The sequence below is a fragment of the Vanrija pseudolonga genome, chromosome 7 (assembly GCF_020906515.1).
Source record: "Vanrija pseudolonga chromosome 7, complete sequence".
In the NCBI taxonomy this organism is placed as follows: Eukaryota; Fungi; Basidiomycota; class Tremellomycetes; order Trichosporonales; family Trichosporonaceae; genus Vanrija; species Vanrija pseudolonga.
In genome coordinates this window covers 1,902,135-1,916,883 of record NC_085855.1, presented here as the reverse complement: position 1 = coordinate 1,916,883, position 14,749 = coordinate 1,902,135, and the positions used below count along the sequence as shown (strand labels likewise).

The 14,749-nt window shown below is 62.5% G+C and overlaps 6 protein-coding genes across 7 annotated transcripts; 3 read left to right on the top strand and 3 right to left on the bottom strand.

Annotated features, from left to right (window-relative positions):
- The first annotated feature begins 160 nt into the window (after window positions 1-160).
- Window positions 161-1,993, top strand: Mgat5b_1 (Alpha-1,6-mannosylglycoprotein 6-beta-N-acetylglucosaminyltransferase B). Of its 2 annotated transcripts, XM_062776172.1 has the most exons (7): window positions 161-438; window positions 476-565; window positions 605-662; window positions 697-839; window positions 875-1,055; window positions 1,090-1,517; window positions 1,558-1,993. In XM_062776172.1, the coding sequence occupies exons 1-7, from the start codon at window positions 169-171 to the stop codon at window positions 1,870-1,872; spliced, it is 1,485 nt and encodes a 494-aa protein (XP_062632156.1). In that variant the 5' UTR covers window positions 161-168; the 3' UTR covers window positions 1,873-1,993. The 2 variants fall into 2 exon arrangements, with proteins under 2 accessions (XP_062632156.1, XP_062632157.1); XM_062776173.1 differs by having other exon boundaries at window positions 476-662.
- A 557-nt stretch (window positions 1,994-2,550) lies between these two features.
- priB_15 (Protein priB) lies at window positions 2,551-6,205 on the top strand. Its single transcript, XM_062776171.1, has 9 exons — window positions 2,551-3,159; window positions 3,210-3,273; window positions 3,386-3,514; window positions 3,565-4,153; window positions 4,191-4,272; window positions 4,313-4,866; window positions 4,910-5,612; window positions 5,663-5,908; window positions 5,964-6,205. Exons 1-9 carry the CDS (start codon window positions 2,828-2,830, stop codon window positions 6,043-6,045), a joined length of 2,781 nt encoding a protein of 926 aa, XP_062632155.1. The 5' UTR covers window positions 2,551-2,827; the 3' UTR covers window positions 6,046-6,205.
- A 71-nt stretch (window positions 6,206-6,276) lies between these two features.
- TRM5 (tRNA (guanine(37)-N1)-methyltransferase) lies at window positions 6,277-8,015 on the bottom strand (the record flags this gene model as incomplete). The annotated part of the gene is made up of 5 exons (XM_062776170.1): window positions 7,795-8,015; window positions 7,561-7,745; window positions 7,434-7,511; window positions 7,154-7,329; window positions 6,277-7,062 (listed from the first exon to the last, which is right to left on the bottom strand). The coding sequence occupies exons 1-5, from the start codon at window positions 7,998-8,000 to the stop codon at window positions 6,277-6,279; spliced, it is 1,431 nt and encodes a 476-aa protein (XP_062632154.1). The 5' UTR covers window positions 8,001-8,015.
- A 143-nt stretch (window positions 8,016-8,158) lies between these two features.
- On the top strand, window positions 8,159-9,645 carry LOC62_07G009616 (uncharacterized protein; the record flags this gene model as incomplete). The annotated part of the gene is made up of 5 exons (XM_062776169.1): window positions 8,159-8,324; window positions 8,361-8,510; window positions 8,563-8,711; window positions 8,817-9,022; window positions 9,077-9,645. Exons 1-5 carry the CDS (start codon window positions 8,175-8,177, stop codon window positions 9,643-9,645), a joined length of 1,224 nt encoding a protein of 407 aa, XP_062632153.1. The 5' UTR covers window positions 8,159-8,174.
- Window positions 9,646-9,653: 8 nt separating this feature from the next.
- On the bottom strand, window positions 9,654-11,592 carry PPX1_1 (Exopolyphosphatase). The gene is made up of 2 exons (XM_062776168.1): window positions 11,047-11,592; window positions 9,654-10,946 (listed from the first exon to the last, which is right to left on the bottom strand). Exons 1-2 carry the CDS (start codon window positions 11,537-11,539, stop codon window positions 9,736-9,738), a joined length of 1,704 nt encoding a protein of 567 aa, XP_062632152.1. The 5' UTR covers window positions 11,540-11,592; the 3' UTR covers window positions 9,654-9,735.
- Window positions 11,593-12,008: 416 nt separating this feature from the next.
- On the bottom strand, window positions 12,009-13,078 carry LOC62_07G009614 (uncharacterized protein; the record flags this gene model as incomplete). The annotated part of the gene is made up of 2 exons (XM_062776167.1): window positions 12,801-13,078; window positions 12,009-12,693 (listed from the first exon to the last, which is right to left on the bottom strand). Exons 1-2 carry the CDS (start codon window positions 13,004-13,006, stop codon window positions 12,009-12,011), a joined length of 891 nt encoding a protein of 296 aa, XP_062632151.1. The 5' UTR covers window positions 13,007-13,078.
- Window positions 13,079-14,749: the final 1,671 nt, after the last annotated feature.

Here is a 14,749-nt window from a genome sequence, read left to right as displayed (position 1 = left end):
ACAGACTAGACCCGCGAGCAGCCGATTAGGGGTCTATTCAGCGGAGTTGTGGCAATCTAGTGCTATTCAATTCCTAGTGCCGATCTTATTTCGGCCTCGGCGCGTTCGTACTCACACCAGTCACAACAGCATTCAAGCGTTCTCAGATACGCACTTATATCCACAACAATGGTGGGGAGCATCCGCCGGCTCGCCTACGCCCTGCTCATCCTCGCAGCGGTGTATACGGTCGGAAGGGTGCTGAGAAGCAGCTTGGACTTCTCGGCAACCCCGCTCACCAGCGGAGAGGGGCACTCCCACGCTCTTCAACACCTCACGAGCGCCCCGAAGCAAATCTGGAACGACGAGCAGGGGCGATACAAGTGGATCGCGCATGCAAAGCTGCGGCAGCTCACAGCGTGCCTCGCGCGCGGCGATTGTCACCCCAACGCGGACAAGGTGAGCTTCTCGTCGGATGAGCCTGAGCTCACACCAGATCGTCGTCTTCGCGAGCAACTTCTGTCACTGGGCCCTCGCGGAGCGCGATGCCATTCCTGGCGGCGAACAGGTGTGGTGCCAGGCCATGGTGGGTCCTTCCGTTAGACGAGAGCGATCTGACGTACAGAGGGACTCGTTCGAGCGGTCAGGCTTCACCCTCATCAACGCCGGTCCGCAAGATCACCGTAGGTGACGGCGTTGCACAAATGTTGACACCAGATTTCCTGCTTGACCTGTATCGCGAAGTCGGCGAGAACATCGTCTGGATCCTGGGCGACGGCGGGCAGCCGCAGGATGGGCGCGGCGTGTTCGGCGATATCGTCAAGTCGGAGCAACTGCCGGACGGCGTCCCAGCCTGGAAGGTGCGAGGTGCTCGAGACACAGCTCACACGCCCAGTGGTTCCAGTTCGAGTACTCGCCTTCCGAGATGGACACGATTGTCGGCCCTGCGACTTGGCGCGCAAGTGCCGAACCGGATATGGCCAAGAACCTGACAATCGAGTGGAGGGGAGACACGGCAGTGATACACACCGAGTTTGACAACCTGCGTGTGTGGTCAAGCGAGGGCGACTTGCCAGGTGAGTCTACGCCGAGAGCATTTCTGACATGCAGGTCAGCCTCCAACTAGTGGCTGGTCGGCACAAGACGCGTCGACATATGTCGGTTGGGATCTCGATATGCCCGACGACTTTGAAGTCGTGCCGTGGTCCGAGAGGCCAAATCGCATCTGGGTATTGGGCAAGTTTCCCCGCTACTATACAAGCTACCCCGCCTGGCCACCGGCATTCTACACCGCGGCACACGAAGAACTGAGCAAAGAGTTTGAAGGGTTCGAGTTTGTCGGCTCGATCCGTGTTGAGGACGCGGGACAAGATAAGATGGACGATGTGCCTAGCGTCATTCGCAACGTTGGTCGCAAATCGCCCGACGAGTTTGACCAAGAGCTCAAGAACTGCAAGGGGCTACTGGGAATCGGGCCGCCAGTCAACTCGCCGACGCCATACCGGGCCCTGGCGATGGGTGTGGCGTTCATCAATCCGGTGAGTAGGCGTTCGTGTGGCTCCTCTGACCTGACTGCAGCACGCGATCCTGGACTGGGAATTTGAGGGAGACAAGGAGCAGCGGCGCAACATGTCACGCTGGGACGACGGCCAGCACATCACGATGAAGGGGATGCCCGAGCCATGGGTGTACCAGGCCGAGCGGGCAGTGTACGACGACTTTGTCGGCGCCATACGCAAGGCGCTCTCGACGCAGACGCGGCCCGCTCGGTTCGCACGCATGTCGCGTGGGGTGTACGACCGGCGACTGGCTGACATTGCGCTGCGTGACTGGCGGCAAGAGGTCGAGATCGCGCTGGAGCGTGGGATCGGCCGGAAGGGCCTTTTGTTGTAGCTCCGCCGTCACACTTTGTTGTTGTTGGAATGGATGGATTGTATTCACTCGGCTACATCTCCCCGAAATCCTTGGAGCCCGTTCTGCCGTAAATACCCGATGCACCGATGCCGCCGGTGGCCACGTGGCTATTTGGGCGCGCGGCCGCGCGCGGGCGCAAACCCGCGGAGGGTGGAAAAGTGGGAGGTCTGGAAAAGGTGGCCCAGCGCGGTGCCGTTCTTGCGGCAAGGACGAGGAAGCCCCACACATTGAGCCGCTGCTGCCGCCACCCAGAGCCGCACATTCGCCGAGGTGGTTTGAAAGAGGTACAGCGTGGTGCATGCAAAGAAGCGAGCAAAGAGGGAGAGGGCAGGGGGGAGGGAAAAGGTGAAAGGGTACCGGTTTATGGGTGAAGATGCAGCGACTAGGAAATACCAAGCGAGGGTGGATGTATGAGGGAGGTCGTCTGCCTGGCTGGCTGGCTGGCTGGACTGGGTGGTGGTTGTCATCGGAAAAGCCAGTGCCAGCAATAGGCTACTGCTTGATTCCACCCGCGGAACCAACAAGCCCTCCTGCCCCCCTCCCCCCCCTTCCGGCTCACTTTGCCGACCCACCACCACCACCACCACCACCACCACCACTACCACCCGCACCACCACCCACAACCTACCAACTGCCACCTTCCTCCAACTCAAACAATCACATCTTCCCCGTCTCCCATCCTCCTCCTTCTCCATACCCCCCCACCTCTCTCTCCTCCTCTCTCTACCCCGCCATTCTCCTCACACGACCCTAACAACAAAAGGCAAGGCAGCCAGCCACATCACAAGCCCTACCATCAAAAGGCTCGCGACTCGATACCCATCCATCTCAACACCCTAGCACGGAGCTCCAGCTTCTCCAACAACCCCCATCCCCCTGCATCCATCTGCCGGCGCAGCAGCATCACACGGCAGTGCTTGCAAGCGACCACGCGATGAACACACACCCGTACGCCTCGGCCTACTCGACGATGGCGTCTTCCTTTCCTTCCTCGTCCCTGCAAGACCACCGGGGATCATTCTCGGGCTCTGCTTCGTTTGGAGGCGGCGGTGGATCACAGGCGGGCGACAACAAGCGCCCTCGCACGAGCACATCCAATGACAAGGGCGGCGATAGCGATGACGAAGATGACGAGGATGACGACAGCGAGGACGAGGTGCCAGCCGCAACCAAGGCCGCAGCCAACAAGCCCAATCGCAAGATTGTCAAGGGACCGGATGGCAAGCCAAAGGTCAAGCTGACCCGTGGCTCGAGGGCGTGCATTGCGTGAGTGCTTGCGTGTGCGAGGTAGCGATCGAGCGAGGCTGACATCGCAGATGCCGAAAGATCAAGATGAGGTGTATCCCAGACGAGTCGAGTGGACCGAACGGGCCGTGCAAGGTGGGTTGGATACATCGGCGTCGGCACCGGTCTCGGCGTCAGCGGGTTTCGCCCCCCAGCCCCGGCCACCGCCGCTTATCTCTCCATCCACAAGCGCTGACACACCCCGCAGAGATGTCGTTCAGGCGGTCACGAGTGTATCTTCGAGGAATCAAACCGAGGCAAGAGGAGCACACGAAAGAACGAGGCACTTGCAGCCAAGATCTCCAAAATGGAAGCTGCGCTAAAGGGGATCGGAGGGGTGCGTTGCGCAGTGTTTCACGTTGTGCTCGGCATCGCTGACAACCGCAGGCACTCAGCAATCTCGACCAGGGTTCGCTCAGCTCGTTCTCGCACGCGTTGCACGGCACAACGTCGGATCCCGATGTCCTGCAGCTCATCACATCTCACGCCTCGCCCTCGGCCGCGCCGACCCTGTCGATAGGACTGAGTCGTGGAACGTACCACGAGTCGAGTGTCCGTGGTGGTGAGGACTCGGCGACCAACATGGGCCACCTCCCTCCGCTTTCCCCTCGTCTCCACTCGCTCCCCGACAATGTCCTGTCCCCTTTAGGTCTGCTCGCCGAGGCAAGCCTCCAAAACACCGACCCGTCAAAGAAGCACAGCTCTTTCCGGAACGGCACCAGCGCGCCGATCCGGCCCTCCCCCTTGAGTCTAGGCGGCAGGAACGGCGGCCTCAACCAGCGCGTTGCCACCAGCGACGTCCGCGGCGGTGGCGACGAGGGGCTCCCAGACTTTGGTGTCGCCTCGACCAACTACTTCAAACCGGGTGCTGTGGCGTTCACTCCCGGTTCCGGTACCGATGACCGTGTGCCCGAGCTCCTCACAATTCTGTCACGCGAGGAGATCGAGGAGCTGTTTGGCATCTTCTTCAAGCACAGTGAGTGCGGTGCGAGAGGCGAGGGCTAACGTTGCAGTGGCGCCCCACTGCCCGCTCATCTACAAAGACTTCCATTCGGCGGAGCTCGTTCTGCAGCGAAGCCAGTTCTTGTGCACTGTGTAGGTTGACGTCATGAACGCGCCGCCGCTGACACAACAGAATCTGTGCACTTGCGGCACGATACTACACCAAGCGGCCGGATCTGCACCAGCACCTGTCAGTGTACGCCAAGAGGCTGTCGTTTGAGGTGCCGTCAAGAGGCTACAAGAGCGTCGAGGTGTGCCAGGCGTACTTGTTGTTGTCGCTCTGGACCTTGGGCCCTGAAAAGACCTTTGAGCAGGACCGCACCTGGCTCATGCTCGGCATGGCCATTCGCATGGCGACGGATCTCAACCTGCACCGCAAGTCGATTGTCTCGGGTTTGGATACGAGGGAAGGCAAGGAGCGTGACCTCGAGATCATCAACCGCGAGCGATGCTGGCTGCACTGCTTCGTGCTCGACCGCTCCATTTCGGCTCAGATGGGCAAGCCATACACCCTTCGCGAGGACTACATCATTCGCAACGCGAGCGACTGGCACCAGCAGCGGTTTTCGCTGGCGACTGACCGCGCGCTGGCGGCCTACGTCGTCTTGCAGCAGATTATGAGCCGTGCCATCGACTCGATCTACTCGTCGACCACGACGGTGTCGGGCCTGCGTGAGGACTGTGACTGTAAGTGGCTTCATGGACAATTGACCTGTCGCTGACTCTCCAGATATGCTCATTGTCCGCTCGGCGCACGAGGAGCTGCGGAGGTGGCTCAATGAGTGGAACCGTCCCTTCCCTACCAGTGAAGATGGCGACGAGTTTGAATACGCCTCGCGTGCGCACTTCTACTACGCCTACTCGTCGCTCGTCCTCTACTCGTTTGGCCTCGAGAACGCCCTCGAGCGCTCAAAGCTTGACATTTCATTCTTCCTCACAAACGTCTACGAGGCCGCCACAAGAGTGTGCAACGTGGTCAAGGACCACTTCTTGCCCAAGGGCTACCTCCCGTACCTCCCTGACACCAACTTTGTCATGTGCAGCTATGCGCTGCTCTCTCTCCTCAAGCTGCTCAAGCCTGAGCTCCGCCCCTTCCACGAACTCGAAGAGTCCATCTTCAAGATTGTCACCGAGGTGGCAGACATTCTCGAGGACTGTGCGATGGACCCATCGCATCAGCCGGCAATCTATGCTGCATTTATCCGGGAGATTGTTCGCAAGACCAAGGAGGCTCGTCGCCACGGAGGGTCGACGCACCCGTCTCGTGCAGTGTCACGAGCTGGCTCGCCCACTCCCAAGGGTGCTGGCAACGCGGTTCCTGCGCAGGAGCATGTGTTTGACCCGGCACTGCTTAACGAGGGCAACTGGCCTTCAGGGGATATGCTGTCGCACGAGACTCAGTTTGCGTTTATCCCTCAAGGGGGCGACATGATGTAAGCGGCTGCGGTGATGCAAGGAAGCGCGGTAAAGCTGACCTGCCCAGGATCCTGCCGTCCGCCGCTGGCCCCTCCGAGTCTGTGCAGAGCTCACCCTCTGCTACCCTAAACGCTGCGTACCCTTCGACTGGGACGCCGCAAAACTCGTCTGGATGGGCAGAGTACCTGCCCACGTTCATGTCGGCAGATGCGTTTGACGGCTGGGACGGGTCCATGTTGTTACCCGGCTTTGGGCGTGGCCAGATGACGCTCGCCGGCGGTTTGCTTCACTCTCAGTTTGGTAGCGGTATCATGTGAGTATACTGGTGGTGTTGTGTGTGGGTCTGGGCGGAGCTAACGCGTACACAGCACACCCCTTGGACGGAGTCCGGCCGCGTCCCGTGCTGCTAGCCGTGCGGCGAGTCGTGCACAGACTCCGACGGGGAAGTAGGCGGGAGGGGACACGAGCACGCAGCGAGTGCACGAGGCAGCGAGGGAGGGTCAGGTGGGCCAGGTTAGCAGTAGGAAGGGGGTGAGTAGGGCAGTGATGGGCGCGAGCGCGCACACGCCGCCACACCCTCACCACACGCCGCCACACCCTCACCACACACACTAGAACGGATGAGTTACTCGCCGCATCACACTATAGATCTCATGTACGTTGTAGCAAGACGTAGCATCTCTACACAGTCTTCTTGTACGCGACGTCGTGTGGCAGGCGGAAGGTGAGGCAGTACATGTCCTTGTTTGGTGCGACGCGGCGGACGGGGTGGAGGAGGTATCCGTCCATGTCGGTGGTGACGGGGTAGCCGAGGGCTGCGCTGGCGCGCTCGTTGATGTCGCGCGTCGCGCCCTCGATGTCGAGGAAGCGCGTGAAGCAGTGGCAGTGGATCAAAGGCAGGGTTGTGCTTGCGGCGTCGAACCCAGGCTCGGACAGCAAGGGCGTAAAGCTGCCAGCGTACGCGTCGAGGAACTCGAGCGCCGAGTCGGGGAGGTTCATGACGTAGTGGTCGACCGTCTGGGGCTTTGGCGGCGAGTCGACCTTCACTTCCTCCTTGGGCAGCTCCACGCCGGCCTCCTTCGCCGCCTCTCGTCTCCGTCTAGCCTCGCGCTCCTTCTGCCGAACGGTGACCGGCTCGGAGCGGACAAATGGATTCCGCCAAGCCTCGAGCGGCGCGCCGTTGATGAACTGCCGCGCGTCGGCCTCGGTGACGCGTAGCCGTGCCTCCACTTTATTCTTGACCCGGTTCTCGCGCATCCACTTCACGCTCTCGGGGTTCAGGTCGTTGCCGAGCACGTAGGCGCCGCGCTTGGCCGCCGGGACCGCGAACGGGCCCACGCCGGCCATCGCGTCCGCCACTACGCTGCCCGGCGTAAAGAGCGAGATGAGGCGCTCGTGCTCGGTGTGCAGGCGCGAGTTCCAGTACACGTGCGCAAAGTCAAAAGTGAAGGTGCAGCCGGATTCCGACTGGCCGGGTGGTCAGCTAGGGCAGGGGGAAGGGAGGGAGGGGTATGTCGGCTCGGCCGGCGACGTGCGGTCGCCTCGCGTCGCTACTCACCGTCGTCGCGACGAAATCCGCCTCGCCGGCAATCACCTCCATGTCAAAGTATCGGAACTCTGCGTGGATCTCGCTCAGCTTGTTGACGACGGTGCGGATGGACGGGATCTTGTCGAGGATGACCTGTCCGATCATGGCCTTGTACGGCAGCCATTCTTCGCGGAGGTTGACGTGGGCTGGGCACGAGCACGAGCGTCAGCGAGTGCGGGGGGCGGGGGCGGGGTCGAGAGCACCGCGGCGACCAGTGTCGGCGTCGAGCCTGCGACACGTCACAACCTACCAATGTGGCCTGTCTGCGTGAAGCTCGACGGCGTGTCCTCGTCCTCCTTGGTCTCGATGACGGCGTTGAGGATCTCGCCTGGCGGGTTAGCTGTCGCGACTGTCGAAACCTGTGTAGCTCTACCCACTCGCGGTCCAGTGGTCGTATCCGAGCGTCACGGCGTCCGGCTCGAGTGTGATCCCGCTCGAGGCGAGGTACGCCCGCGTGTCGGCCGGCAGGTCGTCGGGCTTGGCGACGCGCAGCAGCAGGCGGCGGAGGGCGGGGTCGGCGTCGGGCGTGATGCTGCGGATCTTGGGGATGTCGACGATGTGGCTGGGGAGCTTAGCACTGGCCTGCGTGAGGAGGAGACGGCGCAACGCACCCCTTCAACAAGTCGTGCTTGCGCACACTGCCCATCTCGCTCGCCTTGACGCGCGCCGCGAGCACGGGAATCGTGAGGTCAAACTTGGACCTGTCGAGCGCCGTCATGCCCTTGTGCTGGGGCGGGCCGAGGTTGCGGAGTGAGGGCGAGGACGTCATGCTGGGCGGGGATACGAGGCGGCGCAGGGCGGTCCACGCTGCGTTCATGCAGAGAGAGAGGTGGTCGTTGTTGTTGAGTTTGAGTTGGCTGGCGGGCGAAATTTCAGGTCGACCGAGCGCGTGTGGGGCTCCGAGTCGTGGAAATGTTGCCCGCCAACGAAATGGGCTCGTCCATCGACTGATGATCATCAGCTAACATCGCTCAACCCACCACCCCGCGCCATGGCGACACAACCCAACGGTGTGGACGCGCTCGCCGACACGCTAGACAAGACGCGGCTCGACCCCGCAGACGCCGCCTCGTCAGACGACGACGCGCCCGGCGCCGGCGCAGCAGCTAAGAAGAAGAAGAAGAAGCCCAAGAAGAAAAAGGTATCTCCGCGGCACGAGCACTCCCGCTGACGACAGAAACCAGACTACTGGGAGAACGGCGGCGGCGTCCCCGTCCCCCGTGAGACGGCGCCGGAATCCGAGGCGGACGCGGCGCGCTGGGCGGCAGAGCTCAAGCCGACGGGGCTCACGCAGCGCCTGGACGCGTGGTTCATCCTGCAAGAGCGGGTGGGTGGCTTTGGCTCGGCGGAGGGGGGTAGGAGCTGACAGGCGCGTACAGGAACGCCCCAAGCTCAAGCTCTTCCGCACGCCGGGGTGCGTCGGCGTTGGGCTGCGTACCCCGCGCCTGGTCCTGCGCCAGGTCGAGGTCGGCGACACGACGGCGATCCGGCGGATCAAGATGGAGCCGGTCGTGCAGCGGACACAGCTGTGAGTTGCGCGGGCTGAGCGGAGGAGAGCGAAGCGGGCAACGATGGGAAGGGGAGGCAGGCGGCGAGGTAATGGAGAGCATATGTAACTAACCCCGCGACCCAGCTACGGCTCCCCGTCCGCGTCCGACATCAAAGACTCGTTCCAGCGCCGCTATGTCGCGTCCTCTGTCCCGCGCCTCGAGCCCGCCAACGCCTGGCGCGACGAGTACATCTTCGCCATTACGGCCAAGGAGGGCGCCGGGATCACGGTCGCGCCGGCGGGGCAGGTGCGGATCAGTAATCGGATCAGCTCGGCGGAGGGGTATTTGGGTGAGTGGGCATGAGCGCGGCTGTGTTGTCGGGGCAAGCTCACCCACGCCTTAGGCAACTTTGCCCTCTCGCTCGAGTGCGAGCCAACAGAAGGCATGAAGCCCTCGGCAGGCGTGCCATGGGTGCACCCGCCGGCCGCGACGCGCGCGCAGGCCGGACTAGTCGGCAAGATGTTCTACGAGATCCACCCGCAGCTGTGGGGGCAGGGTATCGTGTCCGAGGCGTTTGCCGAGGTGCTGCGCTTCGCGATCGAGGAGGTGGGGTGTGTCGCTGTTGTCGCCGACCCGACAGAGGGCAACGACGCCTCGGTGCGCCTGTGTACCAACAACGGCATGGTGTTTACCCACGAGAGCAGCGACAACGCGTTTGGCAAGGCGCAGCTCTTCCACCGGATCACGCGCGAGCAGTGGTTCGTCAAGAACAAGGGTGGGAGCACCAGCGATGCCTGGGGAGGCAAGGAGGCGTGCCGCTGGTGCTGCGACTTCAGGCTTGGGCAGCCCACGTTTGTGTGTGACGGCTGCGGATGGGCAAAGTACTGCTCGCGCGAGTGCCAGCGCGCCGACTGGCTCTGGCGCGGCGGACACCAGGCCGAGTGCGGCAAGGAGAAGGAGACGAAACACTAGATACCGCGTGCTTGCTTGTCATGTCTGTTGCATAATACATCCTATCACGTCTTGGCGTCTAGTTTGCACACCGTTTTGTTGTTCCTTCTCTTACAGCTTGGACACGACGTGCTGCAGCGCCGGCGCGACCTGCTTCCTCGTCGAGTGGTGGTTGGTCTGGTCCCAGACCTTGGCGACGCGCGTCGTCGAGTTGATGAGCGGCTTGACCTCCTCAGCAAGCGTGCCCTTCTCGCCCTTCTTGCCGGCGCCCCAGTCCTCGAGTGCAAAGTCGTCCGCGTCGGCGCGGAGCCCGCCCTCGAGCACGCCGATGACGTTGCTCGCCTCCTCAATGGTAGCGAGCGAGCCGCCCGTGCGGACGAGAAGGAGGATCTCGCGCTTCGACTTGCCCTTCTCGTTCTTGAACGTCGTGAGCACGCCCTCGACGTCGATGCCGCGCTCGTTCATAAACTTGTCCGAGGTCGCAAGCCACGACGCCCAGCCGTCCTTCTCGGCCTTAACCTGGTCCTTGAGGCCGAGCGGCACGGTCGACAGACCAACGTTGAGCGTCTTGCCAGAGCCGGTCGCCCACGCATACTGCTTGTAGTCGCGCTGCAGGAGATCGTACGTGTTCATCTTGGACACGTCGTACTTGATCTCGGTGATCTTGTTCGCGTAGGCGGAGAGACCATCAGGGATGGGCGCCGTCGAGCTTGACGTGAGCGCGGCCGTCGAGATGTTGGACGCGCCAGCGGCGAGCGTCGAGATGGGGTACAGGAACGCCGCGGCGGCATAGTCGACATCCTGGGCCTTGCCGCCGTGCTTGAGGCCGTGCGTGTCGATCAGGATCGCCGAAAGCAGCAGAGTGGCGAGCTCGGGAGGGACGGGCGAGCCGGCAGCGCCGGCAGGACCAGCAAGGCTAGCCTGCCACTGGGGAATGAAGTGCTGCGTCACGAGCGACGAGCACGAGCCGGCGCCAAACTGGATATCGCGGAACGGCGCGTTGGGGCTGGCGTGCTCGTCCTCGTGGTGGTCGATGATGGCCGACACGGTCGACTCGTCCGAGACAAAGCGCGGGAGGAGGCGGTTGTGGTCGACGAGCACGAAGCGCACGCCGGCGGTCGCGAGCTCCTCCGTCTTGATGGGGAGGGCGGCGACGTGCAGCAGGTCCTCGGCGGGGAGGTTGGCCTGCTGCAGCGCATACAGGTTCTCGGGGCGCAGCGACATGAGGTTCTCGGGCGTGAGGACGAGGGGCACGGCGCGCTCGGCGCGCAGCGCCGAGGCGAGGAACGCGTACGCGACCGACGAGGCAATGGTGTCGAGATCTGATGTGCGTGAGTGTGGGAATCGGTTGCCAAGCCTGTGGTTGGGGCCGGTCACACGACCAAGCCGGCACGGCGGCGGCGGCGCAAAGAAGTTACTCACCACCGGCCTCGTTGCCGTTGACGAGGAGCCAGCCCTTGCCCTTGCCGGCCTTGAGGTCGTCGACAAAGGCCGCGTTCTGGCTCTTGAGGAAGTCGGCGAGGCGGCCGTCCTGGGTGGTGGTAGTGGATGCCATTGCGGGCGGTGGTGGTGTAGAGGTGGTGGATGGAGAGTTGACTGTTGTTGTCGATGCGGTCGTTGCAAAGTTTGCGTTTGGCCGCGCAATCGTTGCGTTGAGAGACGAGCACGCGAGCGCGCGGTGGAGGGAAGGCGAGATGCGGTTCAGGTGGAAGGGAAGGCAGATGCGCATAGACTGGCCCGGGATGAGGGCCGACGCGAGGATGGCGAGGACGAGTAATGGGAGGGCGAGGAGGGCGAGGATGAAGAGATAGCGGGCCGGGCGGCGGATGAGACGCCGAGGATGGTGCGAGGGGCGGGGGAGTGAGGGTTCTGGGGAGGAGTCGCGGATGGGTTGGTATGATGGGGTCGTGGGCATAGACACGTAGGCTTTATAGGTCGGAGGGAAGAGTGATGGGGGGGCGTGAAGCCGAGAGAGAGCACAAGTGACCGGTGAGATCGACGGCGGCGGACCTCGTTTAGCGACAGTTCACGCTGGAACCGGGTCAATCGGCTCCCACACTTTTCCGTCACAGAATGGTCACGCGACGTCATTCCAAGAAGTGGGTTGATGGTGGGTGGGCTATCTCTGCTTGGCTCGGCGACAGCGACACGACATGCTACATGCACAGGTTACACTCATTCACAATGACTACAACACGCCTACTATACTATGAGACTAGGGATACTCTAGTCGGGGACGAGCGCTCGATACATGGTACGGGAAAAGGGATGAATCTGCTCGATAGGAGCTACATCGGCACTGCGCCGCGCGTCAGCGAACTCTGGGTCGGCAGCCGTGTGTCGCCGCTCCCCCCGACGCCGGCAGGCCCTACCTCGGACAGCCTCTAGTCGTCGTCTGCCGCCGGCGTCGGGTAGAAGACGAGCGACACTCGGTGGTTGCGGACGCACGTTGCCCAGTCATCTGGCGTCGTGTTCGGCCAGTCGCGGACGAACCCGACCGGCGAGCCGGGGTAGGTCGCGTACGGCCACGTGTGGCCGGGTGGCGAGGGCATGCATTGGAGGCACACGCCGCAGCAGCACCTGTCGGCCTGGGCGGCAATGCCGTCGTAGTAGCCTCTGTTGTATGGCGAGGCTGCGTTGAGACCGCGGTTGTACATGTAGTAGTAGTTGCCAGCAGCGGCCTCGATGGCTTGCTGCTTCTTCTTGGCCTCCTCCTCGGCCTTTGCCTCCTTGGCCTTGTTCGCGCGGTCGAGGACGGGCTTTACGAGCTTCTTGAGGTCTGCAGACCCGCGGACATTGGCGTCAAGCTTGGTGAGCTTGTCGAGCCTGTCGATGAAAGGGATGAGCGCGGCGTCGGGCATGACGGCCAGCACGTCGACCGCCTTGTAGTTGTAGGGCCAGCCGAGCTTGAGCCGCTCGGATAGCACGGCGATCACGACCTTGCGATACTCCTCGTTGGCTCCCCACTCCTTGAAGCGGTCGATGAAGCGCTGGCTGCAGAGCGCGACGGTCGATCCATCAGTCACTCCAAGAGTGACGTCGCGGATCGCGCCATGCTGAACAGATTTGCTGTGGATGTCAGCGCTTGTACTTTACGGGTTTGGGCCACCTGGTCGGTGGCAACACCAGCTGGGCACAGCAGAGAAGGTGAAGGAACACGCTGCTGTGCTACTCACCTCTCGGACAGGAGGGCTCTCTGAAGAGCGGCGTTGACGTAGTGGGTGTTGTTGCCCGCGTACGCCATCGTGCAGCTGCAGGCGTGGGAGCAGTGGCAATGGCGAGAGGAGGCAGAGCCCATGTCGACGATGCGGACAGGAGGGTTGAAGTTGAGGTAGATATCAGGGAGCCAGCGGTTGTGGAGGACGTAGAGGGGAGCGGGCATGAGCGAGGGTTCACCGGGGTAATGAGAAACCAGGAGGTGTCGCTGTGTGAGAAGAGGAAGAGCAATGGAGAGATGGGGAAACTCACAATTAGGAGGTAGATGAGGGAGGCGGTGGTACTGGTGGTAATGTCGGTGGCCGGTCTCTCAGAGCCGCGCGGCGGGTGGGGGGGTTACTCGACTTTACTCGATACGGCACCGGCACTGGTGGCAAACGGCCGCGATGATGACGCGCGGCGGCGAGGGAAGGGCCGAGGAGGGGGAGGCCGGGTATACTCTTCAAGGGGGTGAGCGTGGGTGGCGCAGAATGGCGCAGGGCGGTGTCTGAGTGTACTTGTTGTACTCGATTGGGGAGGGCAAAGGGGGCTATTGTCGCTGACAGAGGGGAGTCGTCGTTGTCGGTAAAGTGAGTTGGTTGTGGAAGAGAGAGTCGGACGTCGAGTCGCGTCATTTTAAACTGGCTGGGATGGGATGGGATTTGCGCCTACGCCGCCGGAGCCGGAGAGAGGGAATGGCAAGAGGCGTGAGCGATCCATGATCCTCACCGCCGCTGAGAAACACACACACAACGGGCGGAGGAGGCGGGCGGTGCGAGCGTCAGAGTTATCGGGAAGAAGTGGGCCGTGTGTGTGTGCAGCTGTGCAGACAAGCCGGGCGTGGGACCATCAACAACACTCTGAGTGGCAACTCTTGTCTGCACAGTCAAGCTCTCTACTCCCAGCTCCCAGAAAACTTGAACACGATACATGCAACAGCACAGCAAGACGACGACTCCAAAACCACACCAGATCTGCACCCAACGCCACGCACGCGGCCGCTCGGCCCCCACAGCCCCAAACCGCAGCCACAACCTCTCCCATCCTGCAGGAAGCACAAAAAACGCGTACGTGCGCGCATCAACAGCTACTGCTAAACTCTAAACGGCCAGTTCTATGGGGCTGGGGCGAGGGCTGGGGCCGTGGCCGTGGGCGCATGAGGCGCACAGCGCTGGCGCGCTGGTTGGCGGCAGCCGCGTGGTTATCTGCGAGGCGCGGGATGTGGTGGGATTGCCGGGTTCCCATCTGGGCGCTGGCGCAGCTGGCGCAGGACACGGCCCCCACCGTGCAATCGGGTGGATGGCGGCACGTGCATACTTTCGAGGGTCGATGCCAGGGAGCGGGTGGATGCCAGGCTGTGCGCTGTGCTTGTGTGTGTGTGGCGGACGGGTGTGGCGAAATGCCCACTTTGGCACCACCTGCAATGCGATGCCGCTGGAGTCACTCAGGAACACATCAGTTAGGTCAGTCACATGATTCCAGAGGATCACCGTCCCGTCCCGCCGGCGACGGACTGCGGATTGTCACAACACCGCTGGGTCTAGCTGGGATGACGCACGGTGCTGCTGCTGCTCTTTGGGCTGTGTTGCGACGGTATCCGCGACGGTCATCCCCGCTGGCCCCTGTCAAGTGACCCATGCCATGCCGGATGAATAGGCTTCCGTTGCTTGGATGGGAGAAAGAGCGAGCAAGAGCTCAATGTCAGTTACGTTAAACAAGCTTCACCGTCCCGGATGCAAATGACGAGACGTGCCGGGACCAAGGACGCGGCGAGGGTGAAACGCGAGCATGGCTGTAGTCAACCAACGTCGTCCCGTACTTCACAGCATGGGAGCTGTCCCGGGAAGGGCAACCTGTCTGACGCGTCGGTTGAACAAGCGGACTTCGGTCACAACCGCTCTGGCCGCCGCCGCCGTTCGAAGCGCGGTAA